A 25,775-nucleotide genomic window follows, 5' to 3' on the forward strand; every position below is an offset into this window, starting at 1 on the left:
AATACATCAACATGTGAACTTAATTATCAATATTATTTCTTTTGTTTTATTTATTTATAAATTGATAATTATTTTAAAGATTTTATTGTTTACAAAATTAATATTATATATAATATTAAATATGATTCATAATTAAATATTTTTTTTTATTATTTTTAGTATAATAAAAATTTTAATTTGCCATTATACTGTATTACATTATAATATATTAAAACACACACACATATATATAACCTATATATATAGTATATCATGCTATTTATATCAATATATAAATATATATTTCTAACTAAAGATCATAATTAATTGCTAATATATTCAAACTACTATTTAGTAAAATAAACATTTGTATATTTAAAAAGATAATTACTTAATAGTAGTTGAAAAATAACAATATTACTAACAACACAAACAAAAATAACACCAACTTTAGCAACAAATTGAATTATAAATATATAAGTTATTTTATATATAAATTAATATATCATAAATATGCAGGTACAGTACATACTGTAATATATAATATATATTATATCAATATATAAACTTATAAACTACTGTATAAATTTAAAATTAATATAAAAATAGTTTATGTTAACGAACAGTATATTACTGTATATAAAACTTACAAATATATAAATATATATATAAATATATATACTGTATATACTTTATGTAACTTTTATGCTGTATATATAATCTATAAATAATATTTTTATTTTAAGGTAATTTCAATAGTTTCCGTACTGGTTATCCAAAATGTCAGCTAAATATATGATGAATAACAAAAATATTTAGGATATATAGGGTATGAATAAACATTGAATTTTATATCAAATGTATTGAATTTGAATTTATTATAAACAAAAAAATATATTTTTATTTATTTTCATAAACAAAATATATTTTGTCATTTTTCACTCACTGATAGTGTCAATAATAAGCAACAAAATAAAAATTTATAAAAGATTTGTTGATTCAAGCGAATTGAAAACAAATATATAGTTTTAATAATATTTGATTACAATATTATACTATTTGTTTGAATTTCAATCCTAACATTTATTGATTTTTATTTTATTTCAATTCACTCTCATTTTATTAGGTCATAAATCTTGTATAAACTTTATTTTTTTTAATATAAAATAAAAAGTTTATTCAGGAAATATATATAGATAATTGTAGAAATATTATATTTAATTTTTAACTTCAGATATTTTTAATAATAACAATAATACTTAATACTTGTAGATAAGTGTTAATTTATTTAAATATATATTTATGTAAACTTTTGTTAAAATTAATATATTAATATACAGTACAGTAATATTTATAAAACTATTTCTATAAATGTAAGCAATAATTATAAGTTATATAACTTTAGATGTAAAATATAAAAGAAAGACTTTATATAATAATTTTACAAATAATAGAAATAAAATTATTATTAATAATATTGACAAAAAAAATAATTATAAAATACAATAACTTTTATATTCAATATTTTACAAAAATATTTTAATATGATATGATGTTTAATGCAAGAAATGGTAATGGATTTGATAATAATTATATTTAATACATTTGATGAACAATTAATTTCATTAATTAGTTGATGTTAGCCATTGCTGACTCAAATTTGGTGATATTATTGGTGTCACTATTTCTGTTGGATCTTTCGTTCATTACTTCGCTATTATTTACTGGATCTTTGGCTAACAGGCTCTCCGGTATGCAAGTGATTAAGTCATGCAAACCATTGCGGAAGTCGGGACTTAATTTGATATAAAGTATGGGATTGATTACAGTGTTAACCATACCTATGCAGCCACTGATCATATGAAACAGTATGGATGACGTGTCGGGTTGTTCGGTGACCGGCATTAGGTTTATACTGATTAGGCTAACCCAAAGTGGTAACCAAAAGACTATGTGAAACAATGTTACGGTTAGTACCAAATGTGCCGATCGTTTGTTGCGTTCAGCAAATGGTAAGTATTGGCCATTGGATTCAACGGTACCACTGCCCGACAGTTGGTATATGATGGGTATTGCTAATAATAACTTCAAAATAGTTGGTAAAAGAAAGGCCAAAATAATGGTAAACCAGATGTAGTGCTCACGACTCGGACCCGTCCAGAATAGGTCACAATGATTGATATCAGTGTTGGGCACGTGATATATGGACGCGTGATAAAACACGGGCACAACACTAGCTATGCATACAATCCAAGTGAAAACGGTTATTAGTTTGACGTTATATGACTTCTTGTATAGCGTATGGCTTAGCGTAGGCTTCAAAATGGACAGATAGGTGTCTCCAACCACTACCAACAGGAACAACGAGCTGGCGAACCGATGCACAGCTCCTTTCGATAGCAACAAACGACACATAAGGTCACCGAAAGGCCACGAGTTGTTCCAAATTGATATAAGAAATACTGGAACCGTTATGACATATAACAGGTCAGAGATGGCAATATTAAAGATGTAGGTAATGGTGACGGTTCGGATGCGAGCAAACTTAATGTAAATGGCTATTATCAATAGGTTACCGATGATACCCAACACAGCCATCACGTAATGAAACATTTTGGAGAACTCGAGGGCGGCGAAGATCGTGTCCGACGGCGACGACATGTTCACCATTTCGATGGCGTCCTCGAACTCAAGCAATTCTTTTAACGTCTCATTTGCCTGAATGGCCAACTCGTGGGTCATATTTACCGAATCCATAATTAAACTTTAATATAATTTCAAAAGTGTAATCAACTTTTTACTATATCCTTGATATTATAAAATGATTTTTTAAAGATACAAACAAAACAATTGCAAACTATAACAGCAGTTATGTTTGATAAAAAAACTACACTTTTCTAAAAACACATTCAAATAATTGTTGTGTTTTTAGTTTAGTTTTAGAATAACGAAGTGTCTGACCAAACAAGTAATTAACAATTCCCTACTGTTTTACCGAAACATAGAGAAAGAGACAGGAGTTTTGGCAAAATAGTTGATATCCAAGTGCTCACAATAGTATGAGAGTATGCCTGAAGACCCACTAACCTTCATTACAAACAAGTTATAGTATGAAAATCTCAATCATATATAAATTTATATGTTTTGTCTTGTTTTTTGTTGCTTTTAAAAACTTCCACTTTTTTCATATATAAACTAAACATATGTTGTGTTGTTATATAATTATTATATAAATTCACTAAAAATACTTATTAATAGTATTGTTATTGCATTACGACTTACAAAAAGTTTCTTCACTCATATACCAGTTTCTCTCTCTCTCTCTCTCTCTCTCTCTCTCTCTCTCTCTCTCTCTCACTCACTCACTCACTCACTCACTCACTCACTCACTCACTCACTCACTCACTCACTCACTCACTCACTCACTCACTCAATGCCTAAATAAATCAATGATTATCAAAGTGACTCACATGAGTGCCTTAACTTACTAAACAACTTGTATTTTTTGGCAAACAAGAAGTGATGAGACAAATGAGAAAATTAGTGCCAAAAACATGATAGAAGTCTAATGAACGATACAAACGGCAAATAAACTTATGGTTATATTTGTTAAGTATATATCGGGCATCAAAATCAAGGTTAAGCTTAGATAACAATAACAATAACAATAATAATATAGTAATAATAATAACACCGTTATATTTAATAGTATGTATTAATAACAACAATAAAAAACTTTAATTTGTGAAACACTTGGAATGATATGCTTGTCATTTGTTGATATTAATTGTGTTATCGTTTTTTATTTATTATTTAATACATTACATTATTATTACTAATATTATTACACTATTGTTTAAACTTAATAAAAATAGTATTAACTTTACAACAATTCTTTTAAGATATTTATATTACTATCTATTTTGTGTCTTATTTTTAAGTGGAATTAATTTTTTATTATTTAACTAACTGTAACTATTGTAAATAATTTTTAATATTTATTTAAGTATTATTTATCTTATTTTACATTACAGTGCTGTATATTTAATTAAAAATATATACTAATTAATACAGAAAAAATTATTTTCTTATATTAATAGATATCACTTTCCGTCATATCTTATTACTTCCTGACAATAAGTAATTAAAAATTACAATATTAATTAAAGTATGTTATCTATTAAGTAAAATTGCAAAATTTAATAAATATTTTTGTAAATTATAAAGATTTCCTTATTTATTATGTATTTAGATAATAGTTTTTGATAAAACACTTTGATATTTGTATTGTATATCTACAGGTATATCAATAAATACAATGCTAATGAATTTATATGAGTACAGTAGAGTAGATAATTAGCATTTTATTTCCCAATTTTGTTTATTTGTTAGTTATTAAAATGTTGATATAAGATATAAATATATAAAAACTATTTTTCAATTATAAAATAATATTTTTATAAAACTATTCACAATTGTATTCACTGTAAAACTACAAAATAAATGATTTACAATACATTTATGAAAATAATATTTTACAACAAAAAATTCTTTGTAAAATCTTTATTAAAAAATAATAAGTTATTTTTATTTTTAAATTTACAAACTTATATATATATATATATATAAATAAAGTAGTTTTATAAAAAAAAGTATGAGAGTAAATTATACAATAACAATAAGATAACAATTTTTTAGCAAATTGAAAGAAAGTATTGAAATATATATATATATATTGAAAGCAAAATGTTTTATACAAATGAAAACTACATATAAAACTGAAAGATTATTGACTTCTCTTTTTGTGTATAAAAGCAGTCCTTAAGTGGAACTCATAATAAAATCTGTTTTTAGCACTCATTATACAAATAGATAAACTTCTATATATAGAAATAAACTTTTAAATTATATAAATTATATACAGTATATTGTATTTACATACTATTTTTATTTAGTTAATATCCCAACATTTACTTAATTAATGTAATGTTTAACTTTTATTGTAAACTATTTATTCAGATGTCCTTATAATACGTAATAAACAGACTATTTTCTATATACTACTATAAAAATCAAATTTTATTGATAACTTTCTTTATCTATTGAATTTCATATTATTGACGATTTTTCTGTATGGTGTCTAAAAAAATTATTATTTATTAAAATTTATTATTAACTTATATTATGAGATATAAATAATTAGAAAATACAGTATTTAGTTATATACAACAACAACAACAATAATATTAATAATAATAGATTATATTATACTGAATGTATTATACGTATAATTTTTCACGAACTCATGAAATTTTTAAAATCAGAATTCTTTTTGTCTGTCTGTCCCATTTTTTAATATTGAAATTTTGACTTCAGATTTATATAATACATATACAAAATAAGGTATACGGGATCAGCATTGAAATTTTGATATCTCTTAAGAACATAAAGAAAATGGCGGCAAAAGTAAAAAAATTATATTAGTTTTTTAAGTTAAGATTTGTGTAAAGCATAAAAAATAAAGTATAGGCGATCTTCATATAAATTTTTCTCTCTCCCATAACATTGAGAAATGGCTAATTTAATAATTTTATAAATTTTTTTATATTTATTAATTTAGATTTAGTTTAAGCAACAAAATAAAATAAAAAAATTATTAAAATGACGGATAATTTTTAAAAGTTTAAAACTTAATTTAACTTAAACATTTAAAAAATGACTATGTTGAGTTTATTTTGTTATACCGAGTCATTTGATACCGCAATTTATAAAATTAAATTATAATTTATTATATAATTTGGATAATGAGTTTGTATGGAAATGCTTTCTAGCATTATCAACTTGTTATTTATACGGTATTTATTAATAAAACATTTGCAAAAAATCAAATATTGTCTATCAATGAATCAATGATGACTTTGAGTGATATTCAGTCTTATATATAAATAAAGTTGTTTCTAATAATGTAGTGATGAGTTGTTTTCATTTAGTGAATATTTAATTATTATTTTCAATAACTTATTATACTATATACTGATAAAATAGATTTAAACATTTTTGACCTTAAAATATTTGTGTCATATCTATTTGAATTATCATATATAAAAATATTAAAAATACATAAATTAATATATATTAAAAAATAATGGCAAATATAATTCTTTAACAAATCAAAATTATTATTATTATTATTATAACAATAAAGTTACATAATATAAAATCTTTATTAAAACTCTATAATTTGTTACAAAACTTAAAAGTTTAAAATATTATTATGATTATTATTATTTATCTCAAATCTATATTTTACAATTATTACCATTTTTATTAATATTTTATTTTATATTAAATTGTGCTTATTTAATTTCTCAGTTCAATATTTATTTTTTTAATATTTTAAAATTTACACATGAAACATTAATTTAATAAAATCTAATATTGTATGAATTGCTATATTTGTTGAATAATTGTAAAGTTTAAATAAATGCAAAATGCTATACATATCTCGTTTATATTATACAATATATATTTTATTTTTATTATTGCATTAAATAAATAATTTATTTTTATGATAATAAATTTTAGTTCAATGATAATTTTAACAATGCTCCCAATTTTAATGTCTTTATTATTAATAATATTTGTTTAGCAAATSTTAATATTTTAAAAAGGCTTGCAAAATATATTGTTTAAAAATAWTTTTTTATGTAATTATATAAATATATAAAATTTTATTATCAATATAAATTTAGAGCAATTAACGWATTTTAAAATTTTTATAATAATTAATAAAAATAAAATAGTCATAAAACTCAACGATTATTTTCAATTTGTCCTGATTTTATTTATTAGTTAATTTTACTTATAAAAAATGAAAAAATATTTAATAGGCTATGTTATTAAATTATATAATTGTATTAGAAATATAATAGAAATAAATAATTTTTAATACATTGAAAATAAACTAATTAATTTTTATTCATTAATCATAATTAGTTTATAAATTAATAAATTTCTCAACATTAAATTTAATTTTTAAGTTTTTAAAAGACTTTTAAATATAAATGAATAAATATAAATAATTTTATTGTAAAATACTAGTGTTTGTTAAACACGTGCCACAAATATAAACTTTGTATTTGATGTGTTGTACATATAATAAACATATACAGTATTAAACAATAATTAATAAAATTTAATTAAACAATTTAATAAGTGGATAAAATACAATAAATATGTCAAACTGACATTGATGATATAAGCTATTTTTACAAATATTGAWCAATAAACTAATTTATTTTTATAAATAAATCACATATTATTATAGAATTTTTTAGATTTAGATTTTATATTAAAAACACAAATAAAAATTAAATATTGAAATATAGTTAAATAGAAAACAAGAAAATATTTTAATAAAAAATATAGTATTTATCCTAATCTAAAAAATAAAATATAAATATAATAAAAACTGTGACAGTGTTTAGTGTTTATATACAATAATAAAACAACTTTTTACTTGTTTGTGTTGATGTTGTTATTGTGTATAACCTTAATAATGAATTGAAATCAAGTTTTTTTTTAATAAAATAGTTATTTTTGTGAATTTACTTTATGTTATCGTTAAAAAACGAGAGCCGATTGTATCAATTTGGTTGTTGTTGTTAGAGATATAGTGAGAAAAGGCCCGGAAGAAAATGGCATCGATTAGGGGGTGAAATAACTCTAAATAGGATTTAAAGGGACGACTTGTTTGGCCGAAAGGAACGGCAGATTTAACTGAGACGACTGTTCTCTTTCTTGTGAATGGTTTGCACCCAAAGTGGTGCTCAAAAATAAAATAAAATTAATTTTCAATGCAATGAAACACTACTACTACTACTACTTCTCTCATTACTTATCTCTTGAAGTGAGTTCAGCCACTCATTAGCCTCTGATTTGTTGTCCGCCAAAAGTTTAACTTTAATTTTCTGAAAATTTTTTAATTATTTTATATAAAAAGCTTTTATAAACTTTAAATCTTAAATTAGTTTAATATTTTAACCGTTAAATCATTTATTCACTCTATTTAAAAATTTGTGTTTGCTTTTTAACATATGAAATATGTGAATAACAGTAAATATTTTTATCTTGATAATTTTTCAGTGAATTTTAAAGACTAATTTGCATAAAAGTAATATTTGTTTTTTATTATATCGAAAATACTTATTTAGTATCTACTAAATAGTTATTTTATAATAAAAGATTTTATACTTAATAATTAGTTTTGACATTTTTTTATCAATAGTTTTTGAAAGTGATTATAATTGATTGATTTTTTGACAAACTTATTAATACAGAATATTTTTACTATTATTAACAATGAATAAACAACTTAAAGAATTTTTTGCTGAATGTTTGGGAACTTTGATAATAATTGTAAGTTTTATTAATTATGTTAATTAAWAAACTAATTAATTATTTTAATGAATTTAATAAATGTATGCATTTTATTAATTAGACATTAGGTTGCGGTGCAGTTGCATCTAATGTATTAAAGGGATCGAGTGATATATCAATAGGTTTGGGATTTGGTTTGGGTGTCTTTATAGGTGCTGCCATTGCAATACCTATTTCAGGTAACAATAATAATAATGTGTTTTTTATTAGTTAACTTAGTTATATTAATGTATTATCATTATTTATACTATAGTTTTATAAGTTTTTTATTGTATATATATATATATATATATATATATATATATATATATATATATTAATTATATATGTTTAACATAGGTGCTCATTTAAATCCAGCCGTCACTATTGCATTATGTTTTATTAAAAAATGCAAATGGAATAAAGTTGTTTATTATTTACCTGGTAATTTTATAAAAATTATTTATTTAATAGAAATTATTAAAAATATCATTAATTATTAAAAAAATTTGATTTTTGTTGAATGCTTTTAATTAATGAAAGCCCAATATATCGGTGCATTTTTGGGCGCCGCTATAGTCTATGGTATATATGGTCAGGGAATTCAAGAATATGAGAATGAGTTCATGAAATTGGCTGAAAATACTAATACAACGTTTGATAAGATTAGCCTAACAGCCGGAATATACGCTACATATCCTCAATCATATCTGACTATAACTCAAGTGTTTGCCGATCAGATATTTTCGTGCGCCATCTTAATGATAGCCATACTGGCCATTACTGATGAAAAGGGCATCAATACTCCTCGTGCTTTACAACCACTCAGTATAGCACTGGTAGTCTGTGTGCTTATCATATCCTATGGTCTTAATTGTGGCGCTACATTGAATCCAGGTTTGTATTAATAATTAGTTTATTATAATTATATTATTCAATTGATAATTATTCTAATTTATATAATATTTAGTAAAATAACATTTAACTATTTAAATGAATGATTTAGTTGACTATAATTGTATATTCAATAGCTTTAAAATATTTTCTTAATAATCTATTAAAAGTCATAAAAATTATTTCAATTATCAAAATTGAATCGTTGCATAAAATATATTATAAGTTTAATTTGATTATAAAATTTTTCTCATAATGCTCTATAATCTACAAGTATTTAAATAGTTATCCTATTAATAGTATCTTATTAATTAAATAAACAATTATTATAATTATAACAAATACTAAATAGTTTATAAGTTCATATTTAGTTTACTAACAAATTAATATAAAGTAATTTATAAAAATGAAAATCAATTAACACAGTTTTGAATTTTACTCATCCACAGTGTTATTATCAATTACATATTAATAAATAAATACATAAAATATAATTTATATATATAAATTATATATTGAAGTGTTTATAATATATGGGATAATTTTGTAAATTATTAGGTATCTGTGCTAACATATTATATATATACACTTATTTGCATATTTGTAAAATGCTGACAAAAATAAATAAACAAAACCTGATAGTAAACATTTATTCCTAATATATTTAGTATATCTTATTTTTGTTTCTTTTTTTAATTTAAAAAATATGAATCATGAAAATCATGATATATCTAAAATCATTTTATTTTTAATTATAATTTATTTTATTTATAGCTAAAATATTAAATGCAGACAATGTCTAAACTACATTAATAACAAAAATAATTTTTATAAATTCATAATTTTTGTTTATCATTTTATTATAAGAAACAAATTGTTCTCAATTAGATTTATAATAATTACTACAGTATATTTACTAAAAAGATATCATAAAAATTGATTATAGTATTGCAACTTAAAGTAAATTATAACAATGAAATGTAAAAACAAACTATAATTGTTTAGTTAAATAAGTTAAGCTTACATAAACGTGAAATTTAAAATAAAAGATAATTAGACGATATAGTAAACATCATCAATAAGTAACTCATAAATTTTTATATTGTAAATAATATGATAAATAATATATTAAAAATTTTGTGCCATTAAACTAAAAGCGAAATGTCTGATGTATCGGACAATTCAGGAAATGTAAAAATTAATGTTTAGATAAATTAATGTAATTAATACTGTGTGTAATTATTTCAATATAGTCTAGGTCATCTCACATAAATTCTATTTTTATGATATACATGTACAGTATTGTGTAGTAAATCAAGCAATAAACTAATTTTTTTAAATTTTAGTATTATTTTATTAACTATTTGAACATCATATGTACTATATTTTAAAATAATTTTTAATTAGTTTGGTAGGTTATTTTAAAGCATTAATAAATTAAGTTTTAGTCGTAAAAGTTATAAGTTTTATTTTGTGGAGTTAATTAGATATTTTTGATAATTACTAATTAGTAATTTATTCACATACAGTACTATATTATCATAATACTGTATCAAATTAATGTTCTTGAATATATAGCAATAAATGTGTATATTTACTGACCCATTGATAAAATAAAAAAAGTTGAATTTAAAATAAGAAATATTAATTTATGTCATATAGTTTTATATATAATAAAACAAGCTTAACATTTAAAAGTTTAAAAATAAAACAAATGTATAAAATAAATAATTATTATTTTTTGTTACTAATTATTACATGATTTTACTTTATAGCCCGTGATTTAGCCCCGAGAGTGTTCACAGCACTAGCCGGCTATGGACTCGACGTTTTCAAGTATGTTATTTAGTAGTTATCAATTAAATTGTCTTATAATATAATATAATAAATTAATAATTTTTAAAACACGAATAACCCTTACAACAGGCCATTGGAAGGTCAGTATTGGTGGTCCGCAGGTCTGGTAGCACCACATATCGGTGCCATTGTTGGAGGTCTCATATATGTCTTAGGGGTTGGTGTTTATAGTAATAATTGTGATGATAGTAATGCCAGTCTGAGTACTGTTGTAACGGTTCCCGTCACCAAAAATGATGTTATTTTTCAAAGAGGTTTGTTTATATAATACTGTAATTTAATTACAAATTATTAAATTGAAATTCTTTTATTGTCTATTAAATCTATTATATATATATATATATATATTATATATATATCCAAAGCTCGCCAAGTGATCAGTGAAAATATGAAAGTATCGCCGTTGGATAGGGAAAGGGATATCCATCGAAATTATTAATTAAATTTTTTTTTGTATATTTAATAATCTAATTTTTGCAATTTTATATATTAATATTATAATAGCGTAGATAACAATGAAAATGGGAGCACAATACTGCCCAAAGGGTTATCACAAATAAAAAAGTTAATTTTATAACCGTTTTGTCCTTTTATTTAAAATTTGTTTGTTTGGACSGCAAATACATTGTTTTAGTTATAGTTTTACTATAGCTTTCATCAATTTTATTTTTAAATAATGATAATAATTTCTCTCGAATTAAATAATTAATTGCTTAAACCAAATATAAACCTCAAAATGCTTTACGGTATAAATTAAAATAAAATCACAAATATTATTTACTAACCTTAATTTAATAAAAATTGTTTAATAATAATTATATACAATTATTAACCTGTATAATATATATATACATTTTATACATTGTATAGTACACTGTATATATATATATATATATATATCATTGTTACTTACAATTTTAGACAACTATATAATATTAACTTAATAAAAAATATCAATAGTATTTCTTTTTTTCTTTTTAATTTTTGTTCATTATTTTTGTAATTTTTCAACAATTTTGTGAAGTTATTATTTAAAACAAATTGCATTTCAAATTTTCAATTATCAATACCATTATTTGTATGATTTTATTTTAGTTTAACAAAAGTTATATTGAATGTCATTTTTTAAAGAAAATTGAATGCATTAAACAAATGTTTGTATACTCTGTAATTTGTAACAATAATTTCAAATAAACGATAGAAAACTTTCATTGATTTATATAAACTACAAATTGCTATAATGTTAACAAATATTGTTGACTACTTTAAGTTGGTTATATATGATAAAATTTAATAATATAATTATAAACATATAGTTAAAATTTGCATTAAATTGCTATTTATCAAAAGATAATTATTTTACTAATTTGTATAAAATTATCAATTTATGAAATATGTTATACAGTATAATAGTGCAAATATACTGTATAAAATTTTTATCAAATATTAAATTAGATAAATAATAATAACGAGTTTTAAAAATAGACTAATAAAAATAGCAAACTTCAAAACATAATAAAAGTAAATATAATATATAAAATTTGTTTAAAAATTAATAAAAAAGTATATCAAAAACTTTATTGTAAAGTATAAATTAATCTCATTATTAGAAAAATACAGAAATATATTAATAATCAAAGAGTATAATAAAATTAACAGATAATCGTATGATTAATGAGTTTCAAATGTATTAAACAATTCAAGTGTTTGACAATTTGTAATGATTTGAAAATGATTTTAAATACTGAATTCAATTTAAACTTATAATTAGACAAATAGTTATCAAATTATAGAAACAATAGTTTAGATCATAAATGAAATGAGGGTTTAATTTGTCGTCCAATTACTCGTCATATTCTTGAGCCCTGTCCGACAAAAACTGTGCCAAATATGCCACTGGTTTTGATGGTCTCTCTCTGGCCACAGTTGACAGACCCTGCAATAGGATGGGGACAACAGTCGTGTCTAAGTACTGGCGCACCGGTACCGAAGCTAAGTCCACTTTGGGCTTCTTAGAGCTCTGTGTGTGCGGTGGAGTCGCCGACTGAACAGCCGGTGCCGGTGACACTGGTTTTTCGGGTTCCGATGGCGATCTAAGTGCCACTTCTGGAACCGGCTCTACGGCTGGTTCTGCCGGTTCATCTACAGGTGCAACCACTTGTGATTCAGTTTCTTCGACTGGTTTAAGCTCAGTCTTTAACTCAGTAGACTCCGTGTCCATCGGTGTATCACTGATGTTGGCTTCACTGTCTTCATTAGCCACAGATGATTGTTCCGATTTATCGGCGGCAACGGTCAACGTCTCGTCTTTCGGCTGATCGTCTCCTTTAGTATGAGTCACACCTGAATCCACTTCCGGATCGATGACAGGCTTAGTGTCGGCTGTTTCGTCCATTTGGTTCAGTGATCGACACTTTGGTCACAATTAGTGAAGAAGTGGTCAAACAATGGTTACAATGACTCACGTGTTGTGTTGTCTTCACTGACTGTCTGTCTGTCTGTTTGTCTTTCAGTCACTTCACTGCCAAACACACGACTACTGTATTATTAATATTAGCCAAACATTACGTTTACTACATTATACATGAATAACGTTTTGATAACTACCTGTGCTTTTAATACCTGAGTTGAGGTATGATATGAATTGTTATATAACTATATATATTAATACAGGGCTTATATAGTATAGTCAGGTGTGTTACGTATCGATGGTATGCATAGTCAGGTATGTGTTGGGTGTGTATATGTTATAGATATATATATGTAAACAATTTGTGATTAATTTGTTTGATATCTTTAAATCAGTTTTTTAAAAATACAATATGTTTAATAAAAACTTTTCAAAAAAGTTTAATATATAATTTAAAGCTAGAATTTAAAGCAACTTAAAAAACAATGAAATTTATATCAATTTTAAATCAATTGTCTGTAATTTGTTTAATATTAATACCATTACTTCAATGCCAACAAAACCCGACCATATCTTTCATAAGCAAAGAACGTGTGGTCAGTATTGGTGACACACTTGATATGTTATGTCAGGTACAGTACGCTAAAGATTATCCGGTTGTTTGGACTAAAGTAAATAAAGACAATCCCAATAACCATCTATTTATATCTCGCGGGTCTACGATCATCATTCCCGAGAATCGGTATTCAGTTAACTATAATGAAAGGGAACAGATCTATACATTGGTTATATCAAAAGTACAAGAGATAGATGCAGGAGAGTACAGGTGCGAGATTACCACTGGTATATCAAGTAAAGTACGGTTACTATTGCATTATCATTAGTTTTATATACTCTGATATATGTAAACTAATTAATAGGTGACAGCCGATGTTCAAGTATTTATACAAATCCCTCCCGTTATCAGTGATAATAGCACCCGAAGGTATGACAACCTATAAACATAATAAAAACATTTTATTTATCAATTATTATTTATTTTTTAAAGTGTGATAACATATGTTGGCGCAAATGTCACACTTCAATGTTATGCTACCGGTAATTATTATGACATTAAATTGTCGATTTAATTAATGATTGATATGATTTGAATGGGTGTGTGTGTGTGGTATAGGTTACCCGCCCCCTAAAATTAGTTGGCGTCGCGAACAAAATGAACTGTTACCCAATGGTATGGCTTATTATATGGGAACCAAATTGAATTTGGGAAATATAACCAAGGATCATAGAGGCACTTATTATTGTGTAGCCGATAATGGAGTTAGCAGGTAATTCAATTTTTATTAAACTATAACTATAATTATTACAACTATTTATTAACTAAATTTTTACAAATATTTGTTGTATAAAGTGGTGCCCGAAGACATATTGGGGTTGAAGTGGAATTTCCGCCGTATGTGTCAATAGCTCGGCCACAAACTGGTCAGGCATTGCAATACGACGCTGACTTGCACTGTCACATTGAAGCGTTTCCGAGTCCAAGTGTTATTTGGCTAAAAGATGGCCAAATTTTGAATGACAACCAACACTACCAGATCTCCATATTTGCCAGAAGTGATGAGTTCACTGATACAACACTTCGTGTCAAACGAATTGAGAAAAGACAATACGGTTATTACATGTGCCGTGCGGTCAATAAATTAGGTTTTATTGAAAAGGAGATTGAATTAGTTGAGACGGTCAACGTTGTCTGTCCGCCCGCTTGTAATGTTGGCCTACAGTTCACTTCGGGAGCCATACAAGTGTTGACTTCACAATTGAATTTCATTGCCGTCCTATTAAGTATTGTGTTGAGTATCAAATTTATTAGGTTTACGTGAGATATCAATCTAATTATAATACCTCAAAACATACATTTTTATATACACTTTTATATATGTTTTTATAATATTTTATATTTTATAAATTTGTTTTATAAATATTTTTAAGGTTTAATTAAAGAAAACATAATAATTTGATATATTAAGTGAATTTACATCCTTTAAACAATTATATAAACTTATATCACTTGATACTATGGTATTAATTAAGACCATGTAAATTATTGTATGTAAATGACCATGATCACATTTATTAATATACTGTCTGAAACATATCCTAAAAGATGAGTACAATATTTTAATAGTGTAATATTGAACGCAATATTATATTATGTGACACATAATACAAATAAATGGCAATATTTAATAGTTGTTATAATATATTATACATTCTGTGAAATCAAATAACACACATACAGTATAAATATTAAAGCTCTCTAATTGTTTTATTAATTATAAAATTTATAAAAAATATCTATATATAATATATTTATATAAAAGATATATCTTATTATATATATATTTGCACAAATATTATTATTTTTATAATTTATGATACAAATTACATATACAGTAAATATAGTATCATATATTAAGTATATTCACAAAATTTGTTGATCTAATTTTAGTTATTTTTGCAATATATTTATTATTAATTTGTAAAGTTATTTATTAGAGGAAAGGTTTATATGAACAAAGATATATTAATTGTTTTTAAATAACTTTAATATTTATATCATTTTACACTAATAATAATTTTATATAAATCATCACATATTGTTTTAATATATCGGTAAATATATCAAAATAATAAATAAAAGTTTTAATTAACAATTTATTGTATTATATTATATTTTCTATAATTTGCATATAATTATATTGCATTCTTTTATATTAATAATAATATTAACTAAAATACATTCAAGTTTTGCTTACTTTTTGATGAAAACATATTTAAACATTTTTTAAAATATTGAAAATAATTAAATGTCTTATGTTTTAAAAATATATAAAGCTTTGCCAACATTTAATTATTTTAAATATTTAAATAAATTACAATATATGTGAATTAATCAATAAAAAGTTGACACTACTGTATAGCATATGTTCACTCCATTCACTCCATCACACCATTCCGACCTCCCGTATCGCTTACAGCACTGATATCCCATAAATTAGTGCATATGTGGTGATCAACTCTGATCGGTGGTATCAGCGAAACGATGACCAATCGTACACATTATTACTAGTTTATTGATTATAAATAAATATATTAACTTTTATATAAACCTTGTATATAAACTCTATATAATTTATAAACCCTGTATATAAACTGTGTAATAGATGTCTCTACTTTGCCATTAAATCCAATCAATAGATTGTGTGAACGCATAATCTTAACATAAGAATCTTAAGGGCAATAATAAAATATTCAATATTATGAATATATACGATGTCGACAACAACTTTAATAATTACTGATTGACATTATATTGAATATACATTTTATATATATTTATTAATTTAAAATAATCAATAGTTATATTTAATTTTTTCAACATTTATCATTATACAGTAATCTATGTTTTTGATATTGTATTTATTAACTTATTTACAAGTAATACTGTAATCATATACAGTAATTTGTATAGTTGTACAAACAGGTCAACTTTATATTATGATAATTAATTATTTTTTCTAATGTAAAACAACTTATTTAATTATTATTTATTTGTTTTGTTATTTAATTGTCCTATAAATGAATGTATGCTATTGTATTACAATATATTGTATTGTTCACAATAATTATTTATCAGACCAAATAAATTTATTTAGTATTTTTGTTGATATTAGTAACATAATATGAAAATTAATAGACAAATTATATTTTGTAATTTTAATATTGAAAATTTATAATAACAATAGAGTTCCTCTAAATGTTATATTTATTTAAAAGAAAATCAAAAATATATATTTCTGGTTTTGATTTTCACATTTTATAATCCATGAGAAAGTGTAGGGGTTTTCATGTGATTTGAATTTTAACAACAATTTATTATATACTGTATATACAGTAAACTATACTTTTTGAAAAAAATTAAAGTCATCGACAAAAGTGCACAGATTTTGTGTTTATTTAGATTTATATGAGATATAAGTTGAGAAACACTATAAACACAACAGTATTTGATCTCAAAAAATAACATTTATTTTTTTGTGTTGTTTTTTTGTCTGAACTGAAATAAAGTTTGCATTAAAATTCTGTATCATATTATAGTCGATGTATTTAATACTATACTATGAGAAACTAAAACTAACAAAACAATACTCACATATAAAAACATATCAAATATATTATGTGTGGTCTCTCTCTGTATCCAAACTTTATCATCAAATAAAGCGATGATAAATAATCACATGTGATATAAATCTTCACACAAATGTTTATTTTTTTCATTTATCTACATATATATACAGGTATATAGTTTTGCTATAAATAACTATTATCAAATATAATATTTATTAGTTAGTATTTTATATATGTTTTTTGAATAATTAATAGATTGAATTTTTATTATATATATATATATATATATATAGAAAGAGAGAGAGAGAGAGAGAGAGAGAGAGAGAGAGAGAGAGAGAGAGAGAGATTGTTATGTGATTCAAATAATAATTAACTATTGAATGATATAACCTAATAATATCATAAACTTAAAAATAAAACTCGTACAATATTAATGCAGATAATTTTAGTTTCAATTGTTTTAGTATTGTAAAATCTTTTTGAAATTATTTACTTTTTTTTGTTTCACTTAATTATATTGATAACATTTATACTATTAGATGTTCAATGCTTTATTAGATGATACAATAATGTCATAAACCATAAAGCAATCAAATGGCAAAAATGGCATCACTTTTAATATATCTCTCGTGTATTGTTTTATAACTATTCACATGTATTGTAACTATCGATAGTTGTCTCAACAATATTTGATAACTAACGGCACAGACAAATATAATACCAATAATTTACCTACCAGTGCTCACTAGTGACTACTAACTCTCCAAACTTAGCAACACTAAACCATCACTACTAGTACCACATTATACCGCAATTTTATTGTTATTTCTTTTATATAAATGTGATTTGAAATGAGCTTATAATGTAATAAATATATAAATAAATTGTTAGACAACATATCATGTGTGATATATTAAGAGACGGGGATAACAAATCATTGCAATAGCTTTCACGGCTTTATAATATTGGCTGTGTTTCTAATACAACTAAAAAACACTTAAAATTGACTGATAAATATTATTATAGGCCGTATCACACACACACTCATACCTAACTAAATCTCTCACTTAAAAGTCAATTCCCGGTTAACTAAATATTATGACTTTAAAACTACAAAGTGTTTAAACTACCGTATATTTACAAATTTATTTGAATTAATTTTAATTGATTAATAATATATAATTAAAATTAAAAATTCTAATAAATATTAATAATTTGATTTTTTTAAATTCTGAAAAATTAAGATTAGAAATTTTTTATTAAGCAAAATCTTCAAATCATTTGTAATAAAGATATTATAAATAAAAAATAATTAAAAACTAAATTTTATTTGGTTGTCATAGTAGTGGGTAAATGAAATTGAATCTCAATTTAATTTCCTGAATATGTTTTTATTAAGAATTAAAATATAAATATGAAATACGATTTGATAAGACTTTTTTGTCTCTTAATTTATAATTGCTTTTTGATCGCAAAAAATTCAGTCACTTTCTCAACGTATCACTCATTCTCCTACTGCCGGTATATCTAATATATCACTACAAACGTGTATATCATTTAACCGTACGATTCATTAATTTTGTTATAACTATTATATGAAGCATTTATTGGTACTAATGTTTTACTGGTAGTACTGATAGCAGAACTGGTAGTCAGTCATAGATCGGAACATAATTGCAAATTCTCTCTCAAATTTTCACTCCAATTCACAACTTTTATTAACAAAAAAAATAAAAGTTTTTTTACAACTATCTGTGATATACAGTACTATATGTTTATAATATACGGGAGTTGAGTACTATGGAGTGCATAACTTTTTCTAAATATTCTCTCTCTTCCTCTCCCTATCACTCACTAAACTCTCTCTCTCTCTCTCTCTCTCTCTCTCTCTCTCTCTCTCTCTCTCTCTCTCTCTCTCTCTCTCTCTCTCTCTCTCTCTCTCTCTCTCTCTCTCTCTCTCAATAGAAAAACACTCACTTTATTCATGTCTGGATGAGCTCACTATAGGGATAGAGAAGAGAAAATTAGAGGAAAAGCAGTCGTAGGGATGTTTCAAAAGCTCAGTACTACTACTACTACTACTCATTTGATTCTCTATACTGATCCGATTTGATCTCTCTCTCTCTCTCTCTCTCTCTCTCTCTCACTCACTCACTCACTCACTCACTCACTCACTCAGTCGCTCTTATCCACTCTCTCACTAAATCATCAAAACATTATATGTTTTTATTGTGTTAAAAGTCAAACAATTGTGCAATTGATAAAAATAGAGTTAAATATTAATAAATATTGAGTAAAACTTTTTTTTTGTTAGTCCAGATGTATAGCAAAGTTGGCAATTGTAAGCCCAGTGCATAACACAAATCATAACATATATAACTCGTCCCCACTTTTGATTTCCGTGTGTTTTCCAAAAAGAGACAAAACATATCAAGCATTTGACTCCAAACCTATCCACAGCTGGAAAACTCCTTATTATATGTGCGATAGGATTAACTAAACAATTCAAACTTAATTTAATATTAACGTCTATCGAAAATCAATAATAACTATATTTTGAAATTATATATATATATATATATGTATACAATGTATATCGAATTTTAACAAATATTTTATAAATAATATTGAGTACTTAAATATAACAGATAAAAAATTTAATAGAAAATTATTTAATTTTAAGTACATTTTAAATGTGTTTTGTATTTTAAAAAAATAGATTATATACAAGTTTGAATAGTTTGTTTTAATAAAATTCAGATTCAATTTATTTTCAAATAATAATTAAATTGATGCAAAACAACATATGGTGTGCCCAACAATTAGTACATTACAGTACACTATCAACATAATGTGCACATCAAAACTATATAATATGGTACAGTATATACTGTTTATAAATATTGACAGTTTATTTGTTCCCAAATTAAAGACAAACTTAACAAATAGTCTTTAATTATAATGATGTGCGACTAAAATGACTGGATGTACAGGAGTTTATGTTTTAGTAAAATGAAATACATAATCAATACAAATAAAACTTATAAATATTAGAAATTATTTATTAACACTAGAATATTTTAAAAATTAAACATATATAATTTTTTGTTTTAAATATTTAACATTTTTAAATATCTATAATAATATGGGTTATTTGAAACAACATTAACATTAAAATAACAATAAATAAAAAAGTATAAAAATATAATATTTTGAAAAATACATGAATTATGTAGATTTTTGTCAGTCACTCTATTTAAGACTATTTACTTATAATTAAAATGAGTAGTTATGTGCACATCATTATAGAATGATAGGGAGATAAGTCTAAAGTGATCTGAAATTACAGTCAAATGATATAAAAAATTTAAAACTATAGTCAATTGTTAGAAATATCACAATTAGTTTGTATTAAAAAAATAATTGAATTATTTTTATAAAGTTATATCTCTATTAAATATGGATAATTAATCTTTTTTGGGGTACTATTTAAAAAGAAAAAGGGATTTAATTTATTGACACATACAGGGAGTGATTCTTTGTATATACATTATACTGTATAAGTTATATGTTATTTGAAGGCATGCAATGATCAAATAGTTGTCGACCTAAATGATGTCTAAATATATAATAAATGAATAGTCAGTTTTTGGTCTTTAAAATAAGCCATCAATCGGTTTGGCAGTTAAAAGAAAGGCACCGGTAGTTAACAGTCTTGTTAGTTGTAATGGTTAAGTAGTTAGTATTATGTATGGTATTGTTATTGTATTAGTAGCAGAAAATCTTATGACTAACTTTAAGGCTAAATTGAAACCAAAATGTGTTTCACTCGCAAAACACAATGTGTTTGCAGCTGCTGTTGTAGAGAGAGAGAGAGAGAGAGAGAGAGAGAGAGAGAGAGAGAGAGAGAGAGAGAGAGAGAGAGAGAGAGAGACCATAGACTGGCATAACTTTGCCGATCGGATAATGTTTTTGAGGTCTGATTATAATTCACTTATAGCAGGAAATTATATCACAACTAAATGTTGTTTTATGCAAAAACAAGTCAATAACTCATTTGCATAACTGCATCACTGCATCACTGCATCACTAACTTCTCCAAAATATTACACTACAGTATTATAGTCATAATGTCTTACTTATTGTCTTTAATTCTCACTTTAATAATACTCTAATCTTATAAATCTAAATGCAATCTTCAATCTGTATATTTGCAAACCAATAATCAATGTAAAGTATTTAGTGACCAGTAGCTATATRTGCACTAAAATTGCAGATTATATTTGTGTTCATACAGAAGCCAGGGTCCCTTCAAGTTATTTATAATAGTGGACAGTCATAAACCAACTGTCCAAATAGTGTTAACTTAGAAAAATCAGTTCAATATTGAGATATCAGAAAGAACTCGATATAACAAACCAATCAAAAAGTCAACAGATTTTAGGGTAAATTGAAAGAAATTTTTTGTTAAGAAAATTATTTTTATTATATGCAATAGTCTTTATATTGGATTATCACTGGGGATAGGGATAGGAAAAAGGTGTGCTCGAGGGGCAAACACAGTGAGTCGAAATGGTTGTAAACCATATATGATTTTGTAATTAAGCAAAAATGTTTGTATTATATATACGACAATAAAGTGATGATTGTGTGCACCACTATCTATACATTAAGTACAGTATATGGCATTTGGTTTATCTATGTTTATGATGAATAAGCAAATATATTTGTGTTGGAATTGGTTCGCAATCGGCAATAGTATAGTATATTATTGAAATATATAAGTTTAAATTACAGCCCACTATAAAATCATTTTAAATATTTTCAATGTTAAACATCTTATACATACTGTCCTATCAATCAGTGTAATGGCATAAAGAGAAAGAAGATATTTAGTAGCAATAAAAGGCCTGAAGGGTAGTTCAATTTGAGACAGTGTCGACTGTCCAACAAAGATGTACCGCTCAAATGTATATCAAAATTCCCATGAGTTCTGAATATATATATATATATATATATATATATACTGAGCAAATAGTCATTGCTGTTCATCAGAAAACAGAAACTTTTTGCTCATATATTTAAATTTGAAAGCTTAAGATACCAGTGCTCTGAACACAACAAGAGTGCACTGCTTATATTGAGGCTTATATGGAGTATAACTCTTATAGGCTGTAAGTAACCGACTGTTATATTGCCGACAATTTCTACTTTTGGGGAAAACTTTTGCAAAACTTACGGTAAGACATAAAGAGAAGGACCAGATAGTTATGTGAAAGCACAGGAATGCCAGCCCCTTATATTTGGTGTTAACGCTGGCAGAGGACTGGCTATAAATGTCTTTAATACTTGAAACAAGTTTATACTCGCAAAGAGAGGACACGTTTTATGAGATAATTAAACTGAATTGCTCTCTCCCTGTCCTATAATGTTTGTGCATATATAACAACCAAATGAACACTTAGTTTTTCGGGTACTGGTTTTGTTGGGACAGTTGTTGCTGTTGTTGATTATGTTGTGCTGTTATGATAGTCATAATAATAATACTAATAATTATAGTCAAAGTAATAGCAATCAGAGAGTTCAGTGTTTCAGCACTTTTATAGAAGACATTTGTTTTACCAGAAAAACTATTATTATTTTAAACCTTTATTTTGCACACAATTTTATGAACTCAATAGCCTATCATTTTATTAGTATCACTGAATCAGTATTATTATTATTATTACAGCCATTTTAATATGTTTCAAATAATTAGAGCAATTCATTGAACCTAATTAACAGAATTTTATATATGTATAGTATATTAACTAAAATTCTTGATAATAAAAACAAAAAATTAATTCTTACTAAATAACAGTAATTTTAATTTTTTTAAACTAAACAAATATTGTTAGCGATTAATAGAAAAACAATTGCTCTCTCAATGAAATGTTGTGTAGTATTAAGTGATGTCTTGTTATTTAGCTATAAGTGCTATGATGTTAGATATAAAGTATCAAATTTATATTTGTTATATAAATTGTGACTATAATAAGATATTACTTATTGAGAATCGGAATTAGTTGTCTCTCTTTACTGTTATTTTAAGCAATAGTTCTCTCTCTCTCTCTCTCTCTCTCTCTCTCTCTCTCTCTCTCTCTCTTACTTTCTCACAGTGAGTGTGTGTGTGTGTGTGTGTGTGTGTGTGTGTGTGTGTGAGTTGTATGAGTACTTTAGTGTTATATCATATAACTTATATGTTTGCTATGATAGTTACAAAATTGCTCACAAACTTATAGTCATACTGTCATTCAAGTGGACAGACTGTTTGAAATGAAACTTTTTTCTAGCAATGAAGTGCTTTTGGGCATCACTTCTCTCTCTGATGTGTGTCTCAGTCTCTCTGTTCTCTCTCTCTCTCTCTCTTGCATATGTTGCTAAGTGATGCCGGAAAGAGAGAGAGAGAGAGAGAGAGAGAGAGAGAGAGAGAGAGAGAGAGAGAGAGAGAGAGAGAGAGAGAGAGAGAGAGAGAGAGAATATATACCCAAAAGCACTTCATTGCTAGAAAAAAGTTTCATTTCAAACAGTCTGTCCACTTGAATGACAGTATGACTATAAGTTTGTGAGCAATTTTGTAACTATCATAGCAAACATATAAGTTATATGATATAACACTAAAGTACTCATACAACTCACACACACACACACACACACACACACTCACTGTGAGAAAGTAAGAGAGAGAGAGAGAGAGAGAGAGAACTATTGCTTAAAATAACAGTAAAGAGAGACAACTAATTCCGATTCTCAATAAGTAATATCTTATTATAGTCACAATTTATATAACAAATATAAATTTGATACTTTATATCTAACATCATAGCACTTATAGCTAAATAACAAGACATCACTTAATACTACACAACATTTCATTGAGAGAGCAATTGTTTTTCTATTAATCGCTAACAATATTTGTTTAGTTTAAAAAAAATTAAAATTACTGTTATTTAGTAAGAATTAATTTTTTGTTTTTATTATCAAGAATTTTAGTTAATATACTATACATATATAAAATTCTGTTAATTAGGTTCAATGAATTGCTCTAATTATTTGAAACATATTAAAATGGCTGTAATAATAATAATAATACTGATTCAGTGATACTAATAAAATGATAGGCTATTGAGTTCATAAAATTGTGTGCAAAATAAAGGTTTAAAATAATAATAGTTTTTCTGGTAAAACAAATGTCTTCTATAAAAGTGCTGAAACACTGAACTCTCTGATTGCTATTACTTTGACTATAATTATTAGTATTATTATTATGACTATCATAACAGCACAACATAATCAACAACAGCAACAACTGTCCCAACAAAACCAGTACCCGAAAAACTAAGTGTTCATTTGGTTGTTATATATGCACAAACATTATAGGACAGGGAGAGAGCAATTCAGTTTAATTATCTCATAAAACGTGTCCTCTCTTTGCGAGTATAAACTTGTTTCAAGTATTAAAGACATTTATAGCCAGTCCTCTGCCAGCGTTAACACCAAATATAAGGGGCTGGCATTCCTGTGCTTTCACATAACTATCTGGTCCTTCTCTTTATGTCTTACCGTAAGTTTTGCAAAAGTTTTCCCCAAAAGTAGAAATTGTCGGCAATATAACAGTCGGTTACTTACAGCCTATAAGAGTTATACTCCATATAAGCCTCAATATAAGCAGTGCACTCTTGTTGTGTTCAGAGCACTGGTATCTTAAGCTTTCAAATTTAAATATATGAGCAAAAAGTTTCTGTTTTCTGATGAACAGCAATGACTATTTGCTCAGTATATATATATATATATATATATATATATATATATATATAAATGTTTGGGACAGTTGACACTGTCTCAAATTGAACTACCCTTCAGGCTTTTTATTTATACTAAATATATTCTCTCATGTATGGCATTCCCCTGATTGATAAAACATTATGTTTTACATTGAAAATATTTAAAAAGTTTTTTTTATAGTGGGCTGTAATTTAAACTTATGTTG

General features: G+C 24.8%; 4 protein-coding genes across 4 annotated transcripts; 2 read left to right on the forward strand and 2 right to left on the reverse strand.

The window, feature by feature from the left end:
- Positions 1–1,608: 1,608 nt before the first annotated feature.
- LOC128958133 (somatostatin receptor type 2-like) lies at positions 1,609–2,736 on the reverse strand. The gene has a single exon (XM_054303948.1). The coding sequence runs from the start codon at positions 2,734–2,736 to the stop codon at positions 1,609–1,611; it is 1,128 nt and encodes a 375-aa protein (XP_054159923.1).
- A 5,604-nt stretch (positions 2,737–8,340) lies between these two features.
- On the forward strand, positions 8,341–11,587 carry LOC128958134 (aquaporin-9-like). The gene is made up of 7 exons (XM_054303949.1): positions 8,341–8,397; positions 8,480–8,597; positions 8,758–8,841; positions 8,941–9,294; positions 11,067–11,127; positions 11,218–11,402; positions 11,514–11,587. Exons 1-7 carry the CDS (start codon positions 8,341–8,343, stop codon positions 11,585–11,587), a joined length of 933 nt encoding a protein of 310 aa, XP_054159924.1.
- A 1,387-nt stretch (positions 11,588–12,974) lies between these two features.
- LOC128957342 (dosage compensation protein dpy-30-like) lies at positions 12,975–13,728 on the reverse strand. The gene is made up of 2 exons (XM_054303083.1): positions 13,614–13,728; positions 12,975–13,561 (listed from the first exon to the last, which is right to left on the reverse strand). Exon 2 carries the CDS (start codon positions 13,541–13,543, stop codon positions 12,992–12,994), a length of 552 nt encoding a protein of 183 aa, XP_054159058.1. The 5' UTR covers positions 13,544–13,561; positions 13,614–13,728; the 3' UTR covers positions 12,975–12,991.
- A 234-nt stretch (positions 13,729–13,962) lies between these two features.
- LOC128957332 (lachesin-like) lies at positions 13,963–15,481 on the forward strand. The gene is made up of 5 exons (XM_054303070.1): positions 13,963–14,415; positions 14,479–14,543; positions 14,607–14,656; positions 14,733–14,886; positions 14,970–15,481. Exons 1-5 carry the CDS (start codon positions 14,044–14,046, stop codon positions 15,436–15,438), a joined length of 1,110 nt encoding a protein of 369 aa, XP_054159045.1. The 5' UTR covers positions 13,963–14,043; the 3' UTR covers positions 15,439–15,481.
- The last annotated feature ends 10,294 nt before the right edge of the window (positions 15,482–25,775 follow it).

This window comes from Oppia nitens, unplaced genomic scaffold (genome assembly GCF_028296485.1).
Source record: "Oppia nitens isolate AA-2021 unplaced genomic scaffold, nextdenovo-longstitch-racon4-pilon3 scaffold3_pilon_pilon_pilon, whole genome shotgun sequence".
NCBI classification, from domain to species: Eukaryota; Metazoa; Arthropoda; class Arachnida; order Sarcoptiformes; family Oppiidae; genus Oppia; species Oppia nitens.

Bases quoted from the DNA above. Each gene is read 5' to 3' on its own strand.
- LOC128957342 (XM_054303083.1), bottom strand. From the start codon at position 13,543: ATGGACGAAACAGCCGACACTAAGCCTGTCATCGATCCGGAAGTGGAT.
- LOC128957332 (XM_054303070.1), top strand. From the start codon at position 14,044: ATGAAATTTATATCAATTTTAAATCAATTGTCTGTAATTTGTTTAATA. The intron at 14,416-14,478 runs GTACGGTTACTA...ACTAATTAATAG, and splicing joins CCACTGGTATATCAAGTAAA to GTGACAGCCGATGTTCAAGT. The intron at 14,887-14,969 runs GTAATTCAATTT...TGTTGTATAAAG, and splicing joins GCCGATAATGGAGTTAGCAG to TGGTGCCCGAAGACATATTG.
- LOC128958133 (XM_054303948.1), bottom strand. From the start codon at position 2,736: ATGGATTCGGTAAATATGACCCACGAGTTGGCCATTCAGGCAAATGAG.
- LOC128958134 (XM_054303949.1), top strand. From the start codon at position 8,341: ATGAATAAACAACTTAAAGAATTTTTTGCTGAATGTTTGGGAACTTTG. The intron at 8,598-8,757 runs GTAACAATAATA...TGTTTAACATAG, and splicing joins CATTGCAATACCTATTTCAG to GTGCTCATTTAAATCCAGCC. The intron at 11,128-11,217 runs GTATGTTATTTA...CCCTTACAACAG, and splicing joins TATGGACTCGACGTTTTCAA to GCCATTGGAAGGTCAGTATT.